Source organism: Capricornis sumatraensis, chromosome 6, assembly GCF_032405125.1.
Source record: "Capricornis sumatraensis isolate serow.1 chromosome 6, serow.2, whole genome shotgun sequence".
NCBI lineage: Eukaryota > Metazoa > Chordata > Mammalia > Artiodactyla > Bovidae > Capricornis > Capricornis sumatraensis.
Genome location: NC_091074.1, coordinates 94,865,758 through 94,891,079, shown reverse-complemented (window position 1 = coordinate 94,891,079; position 25,322 = coordinate 94,865,758). Strand labels below are relative to the sequence as shown.

The window sequence follows — 25,322 nt, the reverse complement described above, 5'->3', positions numbered from 1 at the left end:
TTTAAAATATGGTAACCTGAATCTTACAGTCTTCGGCAAGAGAAAAAGTGCAAGAATGTCAAAGCATATTTTGAACTAGAGAAAGATAGGAGATTTGTTCTAACAGACAGGGAACACATATCAGAAACCAACAATAGTTGCAGTGTTCTGATGTCGGCCAAGATAAGACACAACAAGCTCACAAAGTAGCTATGGATCCATAGGAAGAAGTATTTGAAGGAGAAAGGACAACTTTCTTGCAATTCTGGAGTGTGGACACCTCTTTTTAGCAAGCCAAAATTTCTAGGCCATATGAAAGAGGCAAATTTGATAGCATAAAAATTTGAAACAGCTGTAAAGAGAAAAATTACACAAGAACAGCAAGAAAAAAGAAAACTTGTCATATAGATACCTGACAAAACTATTTGGTGGTATTTATACAAAGAAAGATTTTGCAACCTCCTGGGCTCAAGATTCCAGTCCTAGAAGTCCACAGCATGGAAATTCCACAGAAGCACATTGTTACATGTCCGAGGATGTTCATTTGAATGTTGTTTGCCATAGGAAAAAAATAAGAAATTTAAATGTCTACAAAAAGAAAACTAGTCAAATAAATTGTGACACATCCAAACTACAGAATACTCTGCCCAAAGTAAATGGAATGAGGCACTGTTAGGGAAAAACTCCTACTGTAAGTCAGAACAAGAACTATGCAGTGGTTCTGTGCTTTTAAAAATCCACTCGACTCTTTTGCTGTCTGGCATACAGGGTTATCGTTACCATCTTTCTAAATTCCATATATATATGTGTTTGTATACTATATTGGTGTTTTTCTTTTTGGCTTACTTCACTCTGCATAATAGGCTCCAGTTTCATCCACCTCATTAGAACTGATTCAAATGTATTCTTTTTAATGGCTGAGTAATACTCCATTGTGTATATGTACCACAGCTTTCTTATCCATTCATCTGCTGATGGACATCTAGGTTGCTTCCATGTCCTGGCTATTGTAAACAGTGCTGCGATGAACATTGGGGTACATGTGTCTCTTTCAATTCTGGTTTCCTTGGTGTGTATGCCCAGCAGTGGGATTGCTGGGTCGTATGGCAGTTCTATTTCCAGTTTTTAAAGGAATCTCCACACTGTTCTCCATAGTGGCTGTACTAGTTTGCATTCCCACCAACAGTGTAAGAGGGTTCCCTTTTCTCCAACACCCTCTCCAGCATTTATCACTTGTAGACTTTTGGATAGCAGCCATTCTGACTGGCGTGAAACAATAACCCTGTATGTGAGACAGCAAAAGAGACACAGATGTATAGAACAGTCTTTTGGACTCTGTGGGAGAGGGAGGGGGAGTGGGTGGGATGATTTGGGAGAATGGCATTGAAACATGTATAATATCATATATGAAACGAATCGCCAGTCCAGGTTTGATGCATGATACAGGATGCTTGGGGCTGGTGCACTGGGATGACCCAGAGGGATGGTACGGGGAGGGAAGAGGGAGGGGGGTTCAAGATGGGGAACACGTGTACACTTGTGGCGGATTCATGTTGATGTATGGCAAAATGAATACAAAATTGTAATTAGCCTGCAAAGAAAATAAATTTATGTTAAAAAATAAATAAAAATCCACTTGAATATAGGTATACATGCAAATAGAAATTGTTTCTGGAGGATCTCCAACAAACTTTGAATAAGAGTTACCCCTGGGGAGTGGAATTGGATGGAAGTAGGATTTTCAAGTTTTATTCATCATGCCTCCTTATTTTTTGGATGTTTAATTTGAAAATATAATCACTTGTATAATTTTAAAAATGTAAACAACAAGAAAGCAAGGTTCCTCATCCCCAGGGATGAAGAATAAGGACTTTGCATATCCATTTAAGTTGGGGAGTCAGACGAGTCAGGAGGCCAGCCAGATGCTAAGGGACAGGAAACAGATGTGGAAGAACAATGGGCCACAAGCACTCACAAATCCCTTTATTGCTCAGCTCTAAGCAGAGACTGTGTGTCGACTGCACAGGGTGAATGAGGGTTTCCTCTTCACTTGAATGAAAGAAATCAAGAATATGGAAGAGGCCGATGTGACAGCCATATAGAATGCTGTATCACCTGCAGGTTTGAGGCCCTGGAGCTGTCCTAATGCAGCTCAGCTCAGCAGCAGCAGCATCAGGATACTCAGACAGAGACATCTCTGATCATCCTGCCGGAGGACTCAGGCCTGCCTGCATGAGGCCCCCTATTGGGAGGCCTGGCCTCCAGATCTCACTTACTAGTTCTGGGCTTGTGAGCTGAGGAAGGGCTGAGCTGCAAATACAGGTCTTTCTTATCTGGAAGGAGCTAGGAAACCAAACAACAGACCATACTTTGTCTGCCTCTCACTTCCAGTGCCATCAATGACTGAAGACACACTGGGAATCTGAACAGAGGGTCCCTCTCTCCAGCTCTAGTCTCCAGGATGGGTGGACCCTCAGTTTCTCAGGCTTCTATCAGTCCCTGTGCGGGAGATGAGAGGTGGGCCTGGAACTGACTGCCAGATCCGGATTCTCAACAGAACACGTAGGAAGCTGGATCTAAGCCATGCATGTGAATTAAGGAGGCAGAAATACTTTTCCTGGAAATCTTCAATATTGGAGTGGCTTCTGTAAACCAGTTGCAGGAAAAAAAATCACAGACCTGGATATTACATGAGTCCCAAGTCCTTCTGGAATGACTTCCTACTGGAACATGTAAGCGGGAAGATAGGCAAACTTTTTGCGAACTTGTCTCCATTATTATCATTAATAACAACATATATTTTGTACTCAGTACACATCCAGTGGAATTTAAAGTATTTGCATGTATCGTCGTACCCAGTTCTCACAATGTCTCTATGGGTTGCAGCACAGTTACTCTCATTTTACAGATGGAGAAACGAGGCACAGTCAGTTTAAGTCACTGTCTGGGTTCACACGGGTGGCAGGTGGTGATGTTGGTCCTTCTAGGTGTCCAGACTCTGGGGCATCCTCTGCACTGTGCATGGAACCCTTGGCGGCCTCTTCCGATGTTGCAGTCTGTGGAATAAATGTGAGAGGAAAACGGGGCCTGAGGTGATGCACAGCATGGGGAGTGCCTCCAGGGAACTTCTTGCACGCCATTAAGCAGGGGAGACGGCTTGGGGTTTGGGGGGACAGAATCACTCGGAGGGTAAAATGCAACAATCAGGGGAATGGAACCGAATCTTTGAAGTTTTCTGGCTTGTGCGTTTTCATCAAAATAGGATACTGATTGGTGTGAGTCACATTCCCTGTGGGAAAAGTGTGCACAGGTAGTTCTTTCTCAGTGACAGAGGTCTCTCTGGAGCCAAAGAGAATTTCCCAACTTGGCTTGGGAAACTGTGACAGCAGGATTTAAGATAATTCAAATGTAGTCCATCCACCTAACTCTATGTCATAAAGAGCTTGTTCAGTGAGGAGGGTCCTGTCCAAGGACTCATGGCTACTGAGCAGACAAGCTAGAACCAGACCCCGTTCTGCTTTCAAATTAGCCTTGAGCTGCCTCCTGTTCTATTTTGGGATACTGTCCTCTGGTGCTGAGAGCTGCCACCCCATCCATGTTGTGGACTTCCAGATGTCCATCAGGGACAACACATTTGCTGAAATGACTGGAAGAGTCAATTGATTAGCAATTATGTTCATTATCACAGATTTGCACTTGATTCAATATTGCTGTTGTTCAGCTGTTGTTTGTGATCCCATGGACTGCAGAACGCCAGGCTTCCCTTGTCCTTCACTAACTCCCGGAGTTTGCTCAAACTCATGTTCCTTCAATCAGTGATGCCATCCAACCATCCCATTCTCTGTCGCCCACTTCTCCTGCCCACAACCTTTCCCAGCATCAGGGTGTTTTCCAATGAGTTGGCTTCACATCAGGTGGCCAAAGTATTGGAGCTTCAGCAAGTCCTTCCTATGAATATTCAGGATTGATTTACTTTAGGATTGACTGGTATGATCTCCTTGATTCAATGGTTTCTAGTATATTCAGAGTTGTGCATCCATCACCACAATCCTATTTTAGAACATCTCCTGCAAAGGACCCCTGTGCTGACAAGTCTTCATCAGTCAATCTCAACCTCACCCCTAGTTGCAGACAACCACTAACTTTTTATATCAGCTTTCTCTGGACATTGAATATGCATAGAATTACATAATCTCATGGTCGTTTTCATCTGTTTTTTCACTTACCAAAAAAACTTTTTGAGACTTTTTATTGCTAACTTGTATTCCATTTTATGAATATACCACTTTCTGTTTATTCATTCAATCATCAGCTGGCAGACATTTGGACTGATTTATGGCCGTGAACTCCAGGAGTTGGTGATGGACAGGGAGGCCTGGCGTGCTGCGATTCATGGGGTCGCAAAGAGTCGGACACGACTGAGTGACTGAACTGAACTGATGGCCATTATGAATAGCGCTTCCCAGGTGGTGCCAGTGGCAAAAAAAAAACCCTGCCTGCCAATGCAGAAGATGTAAGAGATGCAGGTTTGATCCCTGGGTTGGGAAGATTCCCTGGATGGGGTTTCCAATTTTTCCATCTTGATGACATTTGGTATTATCTATCTTTTTTATTATAGTCATTCTAGTGAGCGTATAATGGTATCATGTTGTAGTTGTAATTTGCATTCCTCTGATGACGAATCAGATCAAATATGTTTTTATTTTAGATATTTGAATTTCTCTCTTGGTGAAATGTCTAGTCTTTCACTATTCTAAAATTATACTTTTTCAATTCTTATTTTGGAGTTGTGCTCTTTACATTCTTTATGGATATGTATCTTTTCTTATATATGACTGGCAAATATTTTCTCACAATCTGTGGCTTATGTCTTTCAAGCTGTCTTCTGAAGCGCAATTAGACAAAAAAAATTAATGAAGCTTAATTTACCAATTTTTTTTCTTTTATGGCTTATACTTTTGGTATTGTATCTATGTTTGCCTAACCAAAGATTTGAAATATTTCCTTCTGCGCTTTCTCTTAGAACTTTTGTAGTTTTATCTTTATATTTAGGCCTATGGTTCATTTTTCCTAAGCTGGAGTCTCCTGTAGACAACAAAAAGGGAGCAGTCGGGTGTGGCTTCTTCCTCCCCTGGGGGCAACCGCTGAGTGGTAATCTGCTCCAAAAGCTTTCCATGCTGCTCACCTAGTCACTGCCTTTCTAAACAGAGGACAGCGGACAGAGCACTTCAGAACCCTCTCTCACTGTCTCTAAAACAGCAATTTGCATCCTGCTTTAGATTTGAGATATTGTCTCTCAACGTTTCACTTGTTTTATACATTTTTTTGTTTCTAATAGGTTTTTTTGTGGTGTGTATTACTGGATTGTGGTCGCTCTACGGCTTTAATTTAGGCTTTGTTTTCGGTTCGTGTTGATGTGTTTCAAGGACTGAAGTTAAATAATATGTGCTGCTCCATCATTTTTTTCCAGGAACTTCCAATCATTTTTTAAAAGTAGCAATAAAAATCTAGATATTGCAATTTCGACTTTGAAAGGTTACAATCTTAATCTGCTTATAAAAAGAACAGGCCTGGCATTTTTGTAGTCATATGGGGCCAAGGCTTAAATCAGTGTGAACCAATGAAATTTCTGATACTATATATTGAAGAAAGGCATTAAGGAATTAAACACCCCCATAACATACATACACACTCACACACACAGACTACCACCCTAGGTCTGCAGAATTTAAAATTAAGAGACCATTCTCTTGAATAAATTACATATGCAAATAGACTGATTATCAGGAATGTAGGTTTATTTAATTAAAAAACAAAACAGAACAGATTCATCCCCCAGAGTACTGTATCTTTTAAAGCAGCAGCAATCACAAGGCACATATGTACAAAATACCTCAAGCAAAATAGAAACTAAACATTAAAAAATATATGTTATCTAAAAAGATGTTGAGGACCATTTGTTAATATGAACATATACTATAAAAATGATATTTTCAATATAATTTTATTCCTTTCCCTTTAACAAGAGATGGAATAATAATGTAATATCTATGCACTATCTTGTGGCACATATCACAAACATTTATATCACCCAACTTCGTCTGCTAAAGAAAAGAACAGATAGCTAAAGCAGAGACTAAAAATTTTATTTTCAGTGCTTTCACATCTTTTTCAGATATCTGGAATTCATTAAGCTGAAAAGAAATAAAGGTCTCATTTTCTCTAGCTTAGAAAAAGCCCATGGTTATATGTCCCTAGGCAAACCCACGATACAAAAAAGAATACATTCAAGATATTCTAAAATATCAAGGACATGATTTCTATTTTGGGATGATCACAGTAACCCTCTTCAGAAAACAGATTAGAAATCAACAAAGAATAAATGTAAAGGTCAATTATACTAAAATAAAATAGTATTTGATGTAAATTATTGCTCACTTAGGAAGTATAATGACTGTTCTCTGGTTAGGGATGCTAAGATTCAATGTTAGAAATGGTCCAACATCAGTATTTAGTGTATATAAAAATTCTAGGATTCAAATATATTATAATGAAAAGTTTATAATAATTACACAAAACTCTTCCTTTATATATTAGGCACCACTGAGCTTCACATGACAAAGACTGGAAAAGATGTGGCTGGATTAGAACTTCAGTACATTTTGTATCATATATGCTGAAGTGCCTCTAAGCTTTACTGGTGTAGACAATTTTGTCTATTTAGACAAATAGTACTAAATAGCACAATTTAAGTATCAGTTAGATGCTGTCATTAGTTTTTCCTTTTAAAAAAAAATAGATTTTGGGTTTTCGGATGTTTTCCTTTAAAAAGTCACCAGCATCCATCTCATGGTCAATACGTTGACATCCACACCATCTAGAGACACCTTATCGGGTAACTGCAAGGCATCCTCTGCTCGCTCGGCCATGATTCTGAGGCCTGAGTGTGGTGTGTGGAGTGGCCACCAGGTCCCAGACTAAAGCAGCACGGTCTGGGCCACCTCGCTGATCGTGGACGCAGCTTTCTCCAGCTCCTCTTCTGTTTGTTCCACTGTGACCACAACCCTAATGCTGAGAAACCATAAGGGACACAAAAGACAGTCAAATGAGAGTTTCCACAGCCACTTTCTCACTGCCCTGGCAGGGCTGAGTAGCTGTTGGCAGGGACCTTGTGTCCTGCGAACCGCAAGTACTGACTGCCACTTACAGGAGTGACTGTTCCTCCCTGGACTACTAGTGATTTGGTCAAGGTAACCTTGCAGTGGGGCTCTGCTAGGGCCGATAGGAAACTATGGTTTAAATCTACCACTGCAAGCAGTACCAGGTTCAAAGCAGGGAGTCAACATTACTCAAATTAATGAGTCTGCGGTTGTTCACAATTTTAATTCAGTAAGTCATACAGAGTTCTACAATATTTTGATGCAAGGCAAAGGTTTTCAAGTTTTCAAGAAACATCAGCTTGACAGCTCAGTGCTACTCCTGTGCCTCTTACTCTGCTCTGCAAATTTCTGCATCAGCCACTGGACACATATGTGCTGAGGTCGGCTGGGCTTGGAGTCCTGAGGGCACAAAATTAGGGTGGCCCTGTCCTCATGAAACACAGGCTCACAACTCAGGATGGTGTGATTAGAGGAGAGAGAGCAGGGTCTTCAGGGTGCGTTCCAGCTGCTGCCAGAACAGTCTTCCAGAAGCCAGCCTGGTGCTCCGTGTCTGCATGGTGCTCTGACTCCATATGCTCTTCTGGGTCTTTCCCAGGCTCCCTCTCGATGGCTCCTCTCAAACCTGTGCTCTGGGCTCCCCGATGCACCTGTAGATCTCCATAACCCTGCATTCCCTGTTGGAAGGCCTCATGCCCACCCCAGCTTGTCTGATACACTCAATTTTCCTGGTTTGACTTATGCATCACCTGCTCTCGGAAGCCTGAGTCCCGCCCAGGCTAGCATTAACCATATCCTCCTCCTCTGTGACCTGTGTCATGACCTTGAACACTCGATGTTCTGGGTATCTACCTCCTTGGACTACACTGTAAAGACTTAAGGGCAGAATAAGGATGTTTTGTTCAATGATCACTGATTTTACTTATTTTTTAAAATTAATTTTATTTTAATTGGAGGCTAATTACTTCACAGTATTGTAGTGGTTCTGCCATACATTGACATGAATCAGCCATGGGTGTCCATGGGTATCCATGTGTTCCCCATCCTGAACCCCCTTCCCACCTTCCTCCCCATTCGAACACTTATTTTAAATCATGAGTCAAGGTACTTTCCCTGGAGGGCTGCTCAAACCTCTCTCGATTTTCCCCACTGACGCTTTGTTTTTCCTTGGGGGTTTAATAAATGTTTGTCAGATTAAGTATCACACAGTGCTTGGGCCAGGGGTGAGATGAAACCACCCACCAGACTGTACCCTTCCCTGCAGGACTGCCCCTGTGGCAGAAACGGCTGCCACAGCACAGTGGCAGGCTGTCACCGATGGGAACCCAGGCTATCCCACTTCAGTCTTGGGATCACAGATGTTTCATTTACTAGAGTCCTGAGGGATTTGCAGTTAAAAATGGAAAAACATCTAGTTTAAGAACAACTGGTGATATACTATTTTTTAATGATACATATTCTTCCTTATCCTGTGATGATCTTTCAAAAAATTTCAAAACATAATGTATTTCAAAAGACCTTAAAGTATTAAACAAAATGATGCCTCAGGTCATATTTTAAAGTCTACTAACCTTGGAGGGGGGAGGTACTTTTCTTCTTTCTCCAAGTAGCGTGCCTGAGTTAATGCGATGCCTCTGTCCATGCACTGTATAAAAAAGGAATATACCTGTGACTTGAACTGCAGATGTATGTGGGTGCTAAGTTGCTTCAGTCATGTCTGACTCTGTGTGACCCTACAGACTGTAGCCCGCCAGGCTCCTCTGTCCATGGGATTCTCCAGGCAATAATCCTGAAGTAGGTTGCTGTGCCCTCCTCCAGGGGATCTTCTCTACCTAGGGATCCAAAACACATCTCTTGCCTCCTGCAGTGGCAAGTGGGTTCTTTACCACTACCACCACCTGGAAAGCCCAGACTGCAGACCCTGGTCATTAAAACAGGAAGGTACACTGAAATGCCACCCTCAATAGAAGTTTTAATTCATTTTTCCAATTATAACTAGCAGAAGACAAAATAACTACAAAATCATTCTGAGCACACTGTTCTACAGAGCTTCCTGCAACGAGGGAGGTGTTTACTCTGCACCTTTCACGGGCAGTCAGGGACCCACGTGGCTTTCGGTCACTATGAGACATGGCTAGTGCAACTGTGACACTGAGCTCTGAGTCTGGCTTAATTCAAATGGCCATAGGTAACTAGGGATTACCGTTTTAGGGAAAGCAGAGTTAGGACAGGGGAAACAGGACCAGCAAAGCCCTACAGTCTTACCAAGAGCTAGATTTAATACTGCCAGCAGAATCACTTCAGAAAGAAATTGCTCACAGGGAAATGGCAACCCACTCCAGTATTTTTGCCTGAGAATACCATGGACAAAGAGCCTGGCGGGCCACAGTCCATGAGGTCGCAAAGAGTTGGACACACCTGAGCAACTAACACTTTCAAATGCTAGCAACACCTCTGATTCCCACGTGCTACACTTGGGCAAGGGGCTACCAGGCACAGAAAAGTCTGGTATCACACATTTTTTGAACAGTTTTCCCATACATTAGCCATCTGTCAACAATTTTAAAAAATTAACTAATGCTATCAAAATAAAGAAAGCATAAAGTCAGACAAGGGTAATGATTTATAACAGCTTTTCTTTGGGGTGATGAAATGTTTTGGAATCAGATACTGATACCTGCACAACCCTGTGAGGACACTAAAAACCACTCAATGGGATACTTTAAAGGGTGAATTTTACAGGTGAATTGTATTTAAACAACAACAACAAAACCCATTCAGAGCAAGAGGTGCTATAAACGAGAGAACAATGACAGCCAGCCTGTGGCAGCTATCAGCCTGAAGAGAAGCCACTTCTGTAAGCTGTGAAGGCAGGCTTTCCTCTGCTAGGAAAAGACGGAAAACAACGGCAGGCAGTGACGTTTGCTAATTCTACATTCTGGAAGTGTACTTGGAAAAGTTAACTCCTTCTGCAAACATCTGGACTGGCTCTGCTTCCTGGCTAGTTAAGAAACGTTATAAACCATAGCTCAGTTTGTAAAAACAGTTGTTTTGTCAAGCAACTCAACAAAAACTTGGCAGAACCTCCTCTCAGTTCTACAAAGCTTAAAAAAGGGCTATGGTGTCATAATTCTTTTCTCTTTCAAATACAGAAAAGAAAAGGCAAAGAGGAACAAAGGCTTTTAAGATGGAAGCTGTGATGACGCAAAAACACTGTAAGAATTGCCTCTTCCTTCTTACAAATGCAGCTTTCACAGAGTATTCTGTTCCCTCCTCCAGAGCCTGCTCTCTCCTCCTTCGACTCTCAAGATGATTTCCCAGAGACAGCCAGTGTCGATCGGGCCCACAGATACTACTTGGGATCTGTGAACTGTCCACAGACTCACTTTTTCTTTTTGTTATGAGGATAAGCTATGTTAAGTACAGTATGGAGTCAACTGACTCACATGCCCTCTTCTGAGTCTCCCTCTGGAACAAAGTAGCAGTAAGACTAGCTGTTGCCACGAATGGGAAGAGGACAGAGGTGAGTCTGATCAGAACAGACACTCTGGCACCTAGACAAGGCCGATGTCCCATGACACAAAGTATGTGTGGAGAAACATTACTATTACCCTGACGCCTGGCAGCACAGATTCAGGGCAGGAGGCTCAGGAAGGAACTGTCAGGACAAGCAGGACAAGGAAGCAGAGTGAGTCTGTTTTCATTTGCAAATATGTATGTATTCACCTAATAACTGGATACTCACTTGAGTTACTATTTCCTGAAGCAGTTTAACATCTCTCTCTCGACACCCAGTGGTCTCTTCCAGTTGGAGGTGCAATGCTGGAGAAATAGACTCCCCCACTACTTTTAGTCCAGGAATGCTGGAAGGGAAACACATACAGAAGCATAAATCCCCTTCCAAGCTCAGGTTGTGCTTGTGCTTAGTTGCTCAGTCAAGTTCAACTCTTTGTGTCCCCATGAACTGTGGCCCGCCAGGCTTCTCTGTCCATGGGGATTCTCCAGGCAAGAATACTGGAGCGGGTTGCCATGTCCTCCTCAAGCTCAGGTTCCGCACATATCAATAATCTTATGAAGTCTGCATCAATGAATGTGACAGAAACTTGGAACTTTCATGGGAAACATCATGTGATGGGATTCTAGATCTGACAAAGCAAGGTAAAAACGCATGCTCTGGGTAGTGCTTCGTAGGCTAGGACACCCTGTAGCACGGCTGGGAAGATGGTTCCCTGTCTGGAGGGTCCTGCTGGGTTCACATTTCACAGGGAACACGGACATCATCTCCAGCCTCCCCCCAGGTGGTCTGCATGCCTCACCCAGCTTGGCTGGGACCGCCCTGCCGCAGTGGGGCCCTCACAGGTCCCACGCGGGTCGTGGGCCTCGGTCTTGCCGCTTCCTCTCGTCTATTCTCTCAGGTCCTCCTGCTGGTGCCAGACATGCCTGGTCCCGGCCCACTGTCACTCCCCTGAGGGCCTCCCTCATCACCCACTCTAGGAAAGCACCTTCATTTTCTATTATTTTGTCTTCTTCATGGACAACTTATTATAGTCAATAATGTTGCTTCCTTATTTTCTAAATCTTTAGTTTGTATCTTGTTTTTCATAAATTACAGGAATGACTTCTGACACTGAAATTTTATATTTTGACCACCAGCAATGTTCAGCTTGTAAAGCTGCCTTCTTGTGTGCATGTTTCACTTGAATTACAATTCTTTTCTTTTTTCTTAGGATTAACAGCACAGAAACCTGTTCTTTCTCAAGGAGAAAAAGAGATTTCTTTAGGGGTGAAAGTCTGTATTTTCAAATGATTATTATAGATGTTATGAGAACCGCAGGCCATACTACTTAGTCAGGAATGGTATGATTTTTGACCTATCTCAAGGGACAGAAACCATAACAGATGTCTATTTGAAACTGGGCTAAACATTTTAGATTGCTTTCATTTAGTGTGCTTTACTTGGAAAGATTTGCTTTTCCCTTAGACTAAAATGAATACAAAAAACACTTGGTAGCATATTCAATTCCTCAAATATCTTTAGGACTCACCATGCTTTTCCTGAATGACTACTTGTGCCAAATAGCATGTGAGGTGGGGAGGCTAAGATCACCTGCCTTTCAAGCCACCCCTCAACACCATTAATTTACGTCTACTTTCTTTACATATAATACAACATGCTAGGATCTCTCAATAAACCAGGCTGCAGATTTGAATGGAACCTTAGATTCTAGACTTCTAGAATACTGGGAAACCTTATAGATCAGTTGTTCTACTAATGTAGAAACTAAGTAATATGCTTTCAAAACCCATCTCCTAGGTGAATTCTGAATGTGTTAAACTGTATACAAAGAAGTATCAATTATTTTAGGTCATATACTCTCAGAGAGAACTGAAAATATTACTTTTCAAACAGCATTTCCTATGAATAAAATGGCCTGGGTTTTCCTTGTTAACAAGGAGGCACCTAAAAGCCCAATTAAGCTTATTATTTGATCAAATGGGCTCATTTCACATGTTGGGTGGAACAAGCTGGTGGGAGAGGAATGAAACAAAAATGCCCTCTTTCTGGCTGCCTGGATACTGATGCGTTAAAGTTTAACTAAAACCAACGGACAGAGTTATAACTTGAGTTCAGAAACTTAGAAGCTGTGTTTCAGAGCATATTATACTTAAAAATTTTGGAGACCTTATTATCAACCATATTTCTTTACCAAATGGAAATCTTAAGCATTGATCTAAGTCCCAGGGACAGAACAATCAATAATTCAGACACAGGCTCTATCATGTGCTTACTGTGGGGAGAGCACTGGGCATGAATAACTGTCAGAATTTAAGGACTTCAAGATTCCAGCAAGGATTCAAACTAGCATAGGCCATTGACTTCCTCTCCCAAATGCAGCCTCAGAGATGACAGAAGCAAATCTTTGATTCAGTTCAGTTTAGTTCAGTTGCCCAGTTGTGTCCGACTCTTTGCAACCCCATGAATCGCAGCATGCCAGGCCTCCGTGTCCATCAACAACTCCCAGAGTTCACTCACACTCACGTCCATCGAGTCGGCCATCCAGCCATCTCATCCTCTGTCATCCCCTTTTCCTCCTGCCCCCAATCCCTCCCAGCATCAGAGTCTTTTCCAATGAGTCAACTCTTCACATGAGGTGGCCAAAGTACTGGAGTTTCAGCTTCAGCATCATTCCCTCCAAAGAAATCCCAGGGTTGATCTCCTTCAGAATGGACTGGTTGGATCTCCTTGCAGTCCAAGGGACTCTCAAGAGTCTTCTCCAACACCACAGTTTAAAAGGATCAATTCTTCGGCGCTCAGCTTTCTTCACATTCCAACTCTCACATCCATACATGACCACAGGAAAAACCATAGCCTTGACTAGATGGACCTTTGTTGGCAAAGTAATGTCTCTGCTTTTCAACGTGCTATCTAGGTTGATCATAACTTTTCTTCCAAGGAGTGTCTTTTCATTTCATGGCTGCAGTCACCATCTGCAGTGATTTTGGAGCCCCCCAAAATAAAGTCTGACACTGTTTCTACTGCTTCCCCATCTATTTCCCATGAAGTGATGGGACCAGATGCCATGATCTGAATTTTCTGAATGTTGAGCTTTAAGCCAACTTTTTCACTCTCTTCTTTCACTTTCATCAAGAGGTTTTTTAGTTCCTCTTCACTTTCTGCCATAAGGGTGGTGTCATCTGCATATCTGAGGTGATTGATATTTCTCCCGGCAATCTTGATTCCAGCTTGTGCTTCCTCTAGCCCAGCGTTTCTCATGATGGACTCTGCATAGAAGTTAAATAAGCAGGGTGACAGTATACAGCCTTGACGTACTCCTTTTCCTATTTGGCATCAGTCTGTTGTTCCATGCCCATTTCTAACTGTTGCTTCCTGACATGCATATAGGTTTCTCAAGAGGCAGTTCAGGTGGTCTAGTATTCCCATTTCTTTCAGAATTTCCCAGTTTACTGTGATCCACACAGTCAAAGGCATAGTCAATAAAGCAGAAATAGATGTTTCTTCTGGAACTCTCTTGCTTTTTCGATGATCCAGTGGATGTTGGCAATTTGGTCTCTGGTTCCTCTGCCTTTTCTAAAACCAGCTTGAACATCTGGAAGTTCATGGTTCACATATTTTTGAAGCCTGGCTTGGAGAATTTTGAGCATTACTTTACTAGCGTGTGAGATGAGTGCAATTGTGCGGTACTTTGAGCATTCTTTGGCATTTAGAAGAGATTAAAAAAATTTCTTAGAACTGAATGTTGGAAATACTGTCTTTGGAAATATTTATCTTTAAGATATTTCCTGGAAAATAATAAAAACCAATAAGCTAAATGTAAAAAGCTAAAAAAAAGAATAAAATAAAAATTCAATGAAACAAGGAACGTAGAAAAATAAGGAAAAAAAAAGATCAATCAAAGAAAACAAAATCAAACTTAAAAAATGTGCTGGGCAAAAATCCTGGAGAAAGTATCATAAAAGGAAAATGACAGAAACAGAAAATAAAAATAGGAAATAATACATACACAGGAAAGATAATCATAGACTATATGCTCAAACCAAAGGCCCCAACTCCAGAGAGTCTGACAGAGGAGTCTTGCTCAACTCTGAAGAAATAAATCATCAAGCCTGGTCTTACACAGTAGCTCCATAAGCAAGACAGTGGAAAAACTATCAATCATTTGAAGCTACCACAACACTGATTCCTAGGTTATGTAAGGCTGTTGGAACCAAATATTGTAGGCCCATTTAAATCACAAGTATGGATATAAAAATTCAAACTTTTAACAGTGCAGAAAAATATACTATAATCAAGTAGGAATACAAGGATGTTTTAACATCAATAAATACAGTCATCCCTGTTAGTGACAGGCACATGCTGGGTAAGTGCAGGACTGGAGGTGGGTTTCAGTAGTTTCAAGTTTACATGAGAGGTGAGGATGTGGAGAAGGCTAAACAATGGGAAAAAAGATGAACTACACAGAGAAGCAGAGCAATGAGCTAGTTGCTAGAAGAGAGTGTGGGGTCATGGGAAAGAAAAATTTAAGTCAAGACAGGGCTGCTGCTGCTGCTGCATTGCTTCAGTCATGTCCGACTCTGTGCGACCCCATAGATGGCAGCCCACCAGGCTCCCCTGTCCCTGGGATTCTCCAGGCAAGAACACTGGAGTGGGTTGCCATTTCCTTCTCCAATGCATGAAAGTGAGAAGTGAAAGTGAAGTCGCTTAGTTGTGTCCAACTCTTAGCAACCCCATGGACTGCAGCCCACCAGATTCCTCCATCCATAGGATTTTCCAGGCAAGAGTACTGGAGTGGGGTGCCATTGCCTTCTCTGGCAGAGAAAGGAGAGGAGACAATCAAAGGCACTCGGTTTTAAGATAGAAGAGCTATGGTGGATGGAGGAACACCTCTCTGGCTGTAACACGAGGGAAGACTGGCTTGGATACCTGCAGGTGTACAAGTTTGTGAGGGAAAATGAAGGAGTTCCCAAGGGAACGCATGAGCCAAGGCTGTCAGCTAAAAGTGGGTGGAGTGAGACAGAGGGCAAGGGATTTTAGAGAGGAGAAGTGTGAAAGAGCTGGGAAAAATGGAGGATTGGACTTAAACATACAAACACTGCGAGACAGAATAAAGGGCATCTGAGGCATGTGTTCATGAATTGACAGTGACTCCAAGGTGCTGGGCTGAGCAGGTTTATTAACATTTCATAAACCAACGTAAGTGGGAACAATAACAATATCTCTCTACCATAAATCATGCAAGAACTTTTGCTATGATCATAAAGTCAGATCAGACTTTAATTATTTCTGCCCTTATATTATCTGGAACATCTGTGACCTGCTTATTTATCAACTGTCTTTTTCATTTATAAAAGTTTCTAGATTCCATATCTGGGAACAGGGATAGGACTTCCATGATTGAGAAGGCGGGTTTCACCTGGGAAAGGCAAAAAGAAACACCACAGGAAAGGTGACATAATTTTCTATAAGAGCCTGATGATGTCACCAGCTTCAATTTTTTCCCCCTCAATTCTCAAGGCATTTTAAAGAACTACTCTTGTATAGTTAATATAAACAAAATAAACAATACACATAAGGTTCACTTCACTTTCACTAGTTTCTTTAAGTAATTTAAAATAAAACAGTATTTTCTAAAAAGTAACATGGACAGTATGAATCCACCATCATCTAATTACATCCTTCTATCCCTACATTCAAGAAGCGGTGGCTGCGCAGGCACAGGAGAGCCAAGAGGAGCTACTCCAGGTTCAAGGCCAGGAGGGGCAGCTATGAGGAGATACCCTTCGTCCAAGGTAAGGAGCAGCGGCTGCACTTTGCTGGAGCAGCTGTGAAGAGATACCCCACATCCAACATAAGAGAAACCCAAGTAAGATGGTAGGTGTTGCAAAAGGGCATCAGAGGGCAGACACACTGAAACCATACTCACAGAAAAGTAGTCAATCTAATCACACTAGAACCACAGACTTGTCTAACTCAATGAAACTAAGCCATGCCCTGTGGGGCCACCCGAGATGGGCGGGTCATGATGGAAAGGTCTGACAGAATGTGGTCCACTGGAGAAGGGAATGGCAAACCACTTCAGTATTCTCGCCTTGAGAACCCCATGAACCGTATGAAAAGGCAAAATGATAGGATACCAAAAGAGGAACTCCCCAGGTTGATAGGTGCCCAATATGCTACTGGAGATCAGTGGAGAAATAACTCTAGAAAGAACAAAGGGATGGATCCAAAGCATAAACAATACCCAGTTGTGGATGTGACTGGAGACAGAAGCGAGGTCTGATGCTATAAAGAGCAATATTGCATAGGAACTTGGAATGTTAGGTCCATGAATCAAGGCAAATTGGAAGTGGTCAGACGGAGATGGCAAAAGTGAACGTCAACATTCTAGGAAGCAGCGAACTAAAGTAGACTGGAATGGGTGAATATAACTCAGATGACCATTGTATCTACTACTGCGGGCAGGAATCCCTCAGAAGAAATGGAGTAGCCATCATGGTCAACAAGAATCTGAAATGCAATACTTGGATGCAAGCTCAAAAACGACAGAATGATCTCTGTTCATTTCCAAGGCAAACCATTCAATATCACGGTAATCCAAGTCTATGACCCAACCAGTAACACTGAAGAAGCTGAAGTTGAATGGTTCTATGAAGACCTACAAGACCTTTAAGAACTAACACCCAAAAAAGATGTCCTTTTCATTATAAGGGACTGGAATGCAGAAGTAGGAAGTCAAGAAACACCTGGAATAACAGGCAAATTTGGCCTTGGATTATGGAATGAAGCAGGGCAAAGCCTAATAGAATTTTGCCAAGAGAACACACTGGTCATAGCAAACACCCTCTTCCAACAACACAAAAGACACTATACATGGACATCACCAGATGGTCAACACCGAAATCTGATTATATTCTTTGCAGCCAAAGATGGAGAAGCTCTTTACAGTCAGAAAAAACAAGACAAGAGCTGACTGTGGCTCAGATCATGAACTCATTTCCAAATTCAGACTTAAATTGAAGAAAGTAGGGAAAACCACTAGACCATTCAGGTCTGACGTAAATCAAATCCCTTATGATTATACAGTGCAAGTGAGAAATAGATTTAAGGGCCTAGATCTGATAGAGTGCCTGATGAACTATGGATGGAGGTTCATGACACTGTACAGGAGACAGGGATCAAGACCATCCCCATGGAAAAGAAATGCAAAAAAGCAAAACTGTGTCTGGGGAGAACTTACATATAGCTGTGAAAAGAAGAGAAGCGAAAAGCAAAGGAGAAAAGGAAAGAAGCATCTGAATGCAGAGTTCCAAAGAATAGCAAAAAGAGATAAGAAACCCTTCTTCAGCAATCAATGCAAACAAAGAGAGGAAAACAACAGAATGAGAAAGACTAGAGATCTCTTCAAGAAAATTAGAGATACCAAGGGAACATTTCATGCAAAAATGGGCTCGATAAAGGACAGAAATGATATGGACCTAATAAGCAGAAGATATTAAGAAGAGGTGGCAAGAATACACAGAAGAACTGTACAAAAAAGATCTTCAAGACCAAGATAATCACCATAGTGTGATCACACACCTAGAGGCAGACATCCTGGAATGTGAAGTCAAGTGGGCCTTAGAAAGCATCACTACGAACAAAGCTAGTGGAGGTGACAGAATTCCAGTGGAGCTATTTCAAATCCTGAAAGATGATGCTGTGAAAGTGCTGCACTCAATACGCCAGCAAGTTTGGAGAAAACAGCAGTGGCCATAGGACTGGAAAAAGTCAGTTTTCATTCCAATCCCAAAGAAAGGCAATGCCAAAGTATGTTCAAACTACCGCGCAATGCACTCATCTCACATGCTAGTAAAGTAATGCTCAAAATTCTCCAAGCCAGGCTTTAGCAATACATGAACTGTGAACTTCCTGATGTTCAAGCTGGTTTTACTGGACATGGAACAACAGACTGGTTCCAAATAGGAAAAGGAGTACGTCAAGGTTGATATATTGTCACCCTGCTTATTTAACTTATATGCAGAGTACATCATGAGAAACACTGGACTGGAAGAAACACAAGCTGGAATCAAGACTGCTGGAGAAATATCAATCACCTCAGATATGCAGATGACACCACCCTTATGGCAGAATGCAAAGAGGAACTAAAAAGCCTCTTGATGAAAGTGAAAGAGGAGAGTGAAAAAGGCGGCTTAAAGCTCAACATTCAGAAAACGAAGATCATGGCATCTGGTCCCATCACTTCATGGCAAATAGATGGGGAAACAGTGGAAACAGTGTCAGACTTTATTGTTTGAGGGCTCCAAAATCACTGCAGATGGTGACTGCAGCCATGAAATTAAAAGACGCTTACTCCTTAAAAGGGCTTCCCTGGTGGCTCAGAGGTTAAAGCCTCTGCCTACTATGTGGGAGACCTGGGTAAAATCCCTGGGTCAGGAAGATCCCCTGGAGAAGGAAATGGCAACCCACTCCAGTATTCTTGTCTGGAGAATCCCATGGACGGAGGAGCCTGGTGGGCTACAGTCCACGGGGTCACAAAGAGTCGGACTCGACTGAGTGACTTCACTTTCACTCCTTGGAAGAAAAGTTATGACCAACCTAGAGAGCATATTAAAAAGCAGAGACATTACTTCCCCAACAAAGGTCCGTCTAGTCAAGGCTTTGGTTTTTCCAGTGGTCATGTATGGATGTGAGAGCTGGACTGTGAAGAAAGCTGAGCGCCGAAGAATTGATGTTTTTGAACTGTGGTGTTGGAAAACTCTTGAGAGTCCCATGGACTGCAAGGAGATCCAACCAGTCCATTCTAAAGGAGATCAGTCCTGGGTGTTCTTTGGAAGGAATGATGTTAAAGCTGAAACTCTAGTAGTTTGGCCACCTCATGTGAAGAGTTGACTCACTGGAAAAGACTCTGATGCTGGGAGGGACTGGGGGCAGGAGTAAAAGGGGACAACAGAGGATGAGATGGCTGGATGGCATCACCGACTCGATGGAAGTGAGTTTGAGTGAACTCAGGGAGTTGGTGATGGACAGGGAGGCCTGGCGTGCTGAAATTCATGGGGTCGCAAAGAGTTGGACACGACTGAGTAACTGAATTGAACTGATCCCTATGATGTGCAGAGATTCTCCAATGTTTATCAGTTATTTCTGGTGGTCAAATGTTCTGTTTTTTTGTTATTTTTCATCTTTATCTTTTGTACTGCTGTAATTATTTTACTAACAAGCTTGTTATCATTTTTAGAAAAACAAAGCTATGATTCTTTAAACAATTGCAAAATGGATATTCTGGATTCACACAAAGAGAAATTTGAATGAACTGTGTTTTTGGTTTCTTGGTTGCAATTTAGTCAAACTGACCCAGCCCATTAAATTCACTCAAAACCATAGAAGTGACATTCAAAAATTTTCATGAGTTGTTTGAATGTGATGAAGATAAACTTCAAGTTGGTTGAAAAGATACAAAACTCACCCTTGTAAAGCTTTATGAATTCGTTTGCACTTTTCCTTCAACACTGCAAAAATACCTGAATGAAACAAATACATTTGATAGTACATTTAGAAAATTTGGTATTGCTAATCTAAAAATGTTTTTAAAGACCCAGTTCATCAATTTATTTTAATTAATTAATTTTAGTTTTGGCCATGCCATGTAGCATGCAGGATCTTAATTCCCCAACCAGGGATCGAAATCATGCCCCTGCAGTAGCAGCGCAGAGTCTTAACCACTGGACCACCAGGGAGGTCCCCAGTTCATCAATTTCAAACGCTGCAAATCCTTCTGCCTACTAATAACACACAGACAGCTAGTAACTCCTCTGAAGACCCCCAACTTTCATCTCTGGCACATACTAGCTGGCACCTTCTCACTTCACTTTCAGCAAAATCCAGGAGGTTTTCAACAACAGGTCAATGGCTCTTTTTCTTACCAAGATTCTATAAATTATCTAGCTAAGAATAAAAGGGTACAAATCTGATTTCTGGACCCTAAAGAATTTAGGAAAACACAGACAAGGTGTAATGTTTATGATCTCTTTCTTGATACTTTTCTTTCTTTTAAGGACATTTCACAAGCTGAAACATCTGAGGAGATGAGAGTGGCGGGCTACCTGACAAGCAAGCATATGAATATGCACAGAGAAACGTTCACTTTTACTGATTCTCTGAATTAAAAAAATCAATGCTGAAACTTTAGAAATTTAGAAAAGTTAAACTTTACAAAACCTAGGCCTGCTCTTGCATTTGTGTTTTAGCCCTTGGTGAGCAGGCGTTATCACAACCTAGACTCACATTTTAAATTGAGTCACCTGCCCATTAAGCAAGCTTTAATGGCTGGTAAACCAGTTTGACTTTGGTACCAACTCATGGTTCAAAGGCTGAAGGGGAAAATCAGACAATAGCTATAAAATTATTTGTACCAAAAATTAGCATACTTCAGCAAATTTCTCCAAAAAAATAAATAAATAAATAAACTAAACGGTGGCTGGCCCAGAGGTAACCCTCCTGTTTCTAGCATCTTTGCCCACCAAAGGAGCCAGCTCTGCTGTGGCTCTGGCTTCATCTTCAGAAATGAGAGAAACTCTATACCAAAGCCCTGGGGCAGTGACAACTTCTTCACCACCATTCTTCCCATAGGTTGCCAGATAATCTAACTCTGAGCCAGAGGTTTGTCTAAGAAATAATTCCCTCCAGCCAATTTCTCAGAAAGCAAACCAGGAGCATGGCTAACATAACCTGTGGTATCTTTGATTTCCCGGGATTAAAGGTTATACCTGGATTCTCTTCCATGATGTTGAGAGCCTCAATTGCAGCAGCAGCTAACAGGGGCGGTAAGGAAGCTGAAAAGCAGTATCCCTGGCCAGAAAGCCGCTGAAAAGAAACAGAAACAAACAAGTCACAAAGCATACATTTGGTTGGGGGTGGGAGGTTGGGGGGACAGAGAGGCTAAAAAAACTAAGGGCACTAAATCTCCGTACCACCTACCAAATACTGTGTACAACTGCTAAGGTGGTAAAACCCAGGCATGCACAGATGTTATCATGTAACAAAACAAAACCTTTTTTTTAAAAGGGAAACAATTTCTAAATGTAGATATTTTGAGTGATTCTTTAAGAAATCTATTTCTAAATAAAAACTGTATGATAAACTAAGAATGAAAATTTGCAAAAACATTTACATGTTTGGGTGACTGAAATGGAGCAGTAAGTTTCAGGTTTTGCTCTTTGTTTTTAAAAAGAACCCACCTGATGGTCAATTACGAAAGACCTGCCACAGCAGAAACCCCCAATAGAAGCAAGTGAATTCTCCATGTTGGCACTGATGAGATCAATATCATCAATCTGCCAGAAAAGAGGGAAGTGGGAGTTACTTCTCAATTTAAAGAAAAGGGAAAAAATTAAAAAGGTCAACGTCAAGCTTAGAGACAAAATTTCAGCAGTGATGATGTCAACATCTGGATTCAAACCACCTCTATGAAAATAAAGGTTAAGTCATACAAAATCAATTGTTAAAAGGACTGTTGCTTCACAACCCACATCTGAAAGTGTCTCATTTTATATACTGTTTTGTTATGCATTGACAATTTATTCACAGAGGATAAAAGATGAAATCTAAAGGTGTTTGATACTAAACATATTCAGAGGCACAAGATCAGATCATTCCTTGCTAAAACAGTGGTCTCAGCTGGCCTTCTCCATAGAAGGTACTTGAGAGAAACAAAAAGGAATCTTTTGAGCATTTTTGGAATGTGTACTACATTCATCTTTTCCACCTTTCCAAAAACAAAATCAAGTTATTCAAACATGAAGGCAATAGGTTCTTTGAACAAATGAACCAATTTGGGCAGTGGATAAACCTAATGTGCCCAGTGGGCTCCTGAATACCCACCACCTTTTCAACTGCTCAGCACTCCTTGGGTCCTCACGTTCTGCTCCATCCCCCAGCACCAAGTTCCAGCCTGTGTATACCAGCCATTCAGTAGTTACTCACTGGTGGCCATAGTAACTGGTCAGATCACATATGGTGTTATTTTAAGTGTTCCACAGATCCAGCAAGGAAACCCGCACCCTCTTATTCTTCTTCATCCTTTCCTTATGAAAAATTCCAAACATATATCAAAGTATTACAGAATTACCACCAGATTCAATAATTATCAACTTATGGACAATTCTGTTCTATGAACAGCCCCTTACTGCCCTCTTCACTTCTTTGGAGCAAATTTCGGACTTAACTTGTTTTCATCCATAAATATTTCAGTGAGCATTTCTAAAAGATATGCACTCTTTCAAAAACATTATCAAAATTTCTTAATGTCAAACATTGAGGGTTCAAATATCTCTGTTTCACAAACCTTGTTTTCAAGAATATTTGTATAAATCAGGATCCAAATAAAGTCCATACATTCTGTACTTTTACTCAAGCTCTTATAAATACTATCTCTGAGACAACTGTTAAAAGCAGTCAGAAAACCAGAACAGTGAAATTAGATGGTGCTTTTATCTTCTTTAAAATCTTCATGTCTTAAAAGCTGCTCTGGTGTAAATTTTACTTGAATTACATTTCCATTTTTCTTAAATTCTTAAGGGCATTTAGTTGCCAAATGTCAGTCTGTCTCTGGGGAGCATGCTTCAGGCAACTTTCTGTGATAGTCATTCTGCTTCACACTTTTCTCTAGTTCTGTACGGGTAGAGGGATGCAAATATAATTGAAGGTGATTTTGTTTCGCAAGTTCAACTTTTTAACACAAGTTGTGAAAATTTTTATACACAAGACTTGGAGAAAAGCTTTTTTAACTTGACCACACAGTGGAGGGCAAGGACAGGCTATGGCAGAGGTGAGTGAAGACAGACTACAGCAGCGGTGAGCAAGGACAGAGTACACGGTGGTGGGTGAGGGCAGGCTACGCCGCGGTGAGTGGTGACTGGTTGTGCAGATGGTCCCACGCTGCTCCTCCTTCCTGAAGATCTAGGGGCTCACACCACCAAGGGTGGGGCTAACTGAAGCTTATTTTCCTTCAGCAAAAGGACATACTCCAGTTGTCTGGGACCTTGTGGGGTTTTTCTGTGAATGCCACGTTGGTAAGTGTTTCTGATACTGTACATATAAAAATCATCCCTATATATATGTATTACACAGAATATACAATTTTAAATATTAGAAAGAACATCTTTTCACTGCAATAATAAATATTTTCTAAGGACAACTTGAGGAATTCTTACTGATTTTAAGGAAAAAAAGAAGGTAAATTTAACTGTTTCTAGAGAAGAGATACTGAAAGCTGGGATCAAATGCTACCTTGTAAACAGAACACAACTCTATGATTAGCCACTCTGCGTTCATAGATTTCGAGGGAAGATGGGGCCTCTGGTGTGGCCGAGCCATCCTCCACAGACTCAGTGAAGTGCTGCCCGTGCACACTGACGAGGAGTACTGTCTTGTATCCATGAAACCTGCCCAGCAGGATGGAACTGCACGGTTACTATATGAGGGAATGTTCCAAAAAAGGAGAGCTTACATTGATTCCAAAATGTTCTGTGACTCCTCGGCCATGCTCTCCCAGGACTCCAAATGAAAGGCTTTCCTCCAGAAAGATTCTTGCTTTATATTTATATTTTAACTTAACCTATGTGGTAAATAAACACAATTTTAAAATACTGATAATTAGCAGTGCATAGAACATATGGTTAAGAACAAAACTAAACCTAAAATAAAAAGGAGAGGAAAAAAATGTACAGTTGATCCTCAGTATTGGTGGATTCATATTTGTGAAACTGCCAATTTGCTAAAATTTGTGACCCCAAATTAATACTTAAGGCACACTTGCAGAGTGGTGAAAACTGTGAGTCACCTGGAACACACTTCAGCCGAGCTAACAGGCTACTGCTTCAGCTCATACTGTGAATAAGTGTCCTCTTCACGTCCTGTTTACTGCCACATTTTTCACATTTTGTGCTTTTTGTTGGTGATTTTGTTATTTAAAATGGAACCCTAGCACAGTGCTGAAGTCTTGTCTAGTGTTCCTAAGTGCAAGAAGGCTATCATGTGCCTTATGGAAAAAAATGTGTCTTACAAAAGCATCATTCAGGCTAGAGTTATAGTACTGCTGGCCATGAGTCCAATGTGAATAAATCAACAATATATATGAAATAAGGTGTCTTTTAACATAAACACATATAAAACAAGGTTATGTATTGAGCAATGGATGAAAACGTTGTGATGAGAGGCTTGCAGAAAACTAACTCTGTATTTGTCCTAGGAGCAAAAGTTTAGTATTTGATTAATTTAGTATTGGCAGCGTGTTAACAGAACATAAGTAAATATACCCACAGGCTTTCCTGGTGCTCAGACAGTAAAGAATCTGCCTGTGATGCAGGAGACTGGGTTCAATTCCTGGGTTGGGAAGATTCCCTGTAGAAGGCAATGGCAACCCACTCCAGTATTCTTGCCTAGAGTATTCCATAGACAGAGGAGCCTGGAGAGCTACAGTTCATGAGGTTGCAAATGACTCAGAGACTAACACACACACACACTCCTCATTGATCAGAATTGCCATAAATAACAAAAATAACAAAATTTGGATGCTCTAAAATGATTCAATTTAACTCAAATAAAACAGACAGCACAATGTCAATTTTTAAAAAAGGAACTGTTTAGACCTTATAAGTACAAACATGTAA

At 41.3% G+C, this 25,322-nt stretch overlaps 1 protein-coding gene across 1 annotated transcript in view; it reads right to left on the bottom strand.

Annotated features, from left to right (window-relative positions):
* Positions 1 to 5,824: 5,824 nt before the first annotated feature.
* Positions 5,825 to 25,322, bottom strand: part of SPTLC1 (serine palmitoyltransferase long chain base subunit 1) — a 65,478-nt gene continuing 45,980 nt past the window's right edge. Inside the window, exons 9-15 of the mRNA XM_068974048.1 lie at positions 24,161 to 24,268; positions 21,891 to 21,986; positions 21,420 to 21,516; positions 20,120 to 20,174; positions 10,882 to 10,999; positions 8,708 to 8,781; positions 5,825 to 7,050 (exon numbers count right to left, since the gene is read on the bottom strand). Coding sequence (XP_068830149.1) covers positions 6,957 to 7,050; positions 8,708 to 8,781; positions 10,882 to 10,999; positions 20,120 to 20,174; positions 21,420 to 21,516; positions 21,891 to 21,986; positions 24,161 to 24,268 — 642 coding nt within the window. The 3' untranslated portion in view covers positions 5,825 to 6,956. The remainder of the gene's footprint in view (positions 7,051 to 8,707; positions 8,782 to 10,881; positions 11,000 to 20,119; positions 20,175 to 21,419; positions 21,517 to 21,890; positions 21,987 to 24,160; positions 24,269 to 25,322) is intronic.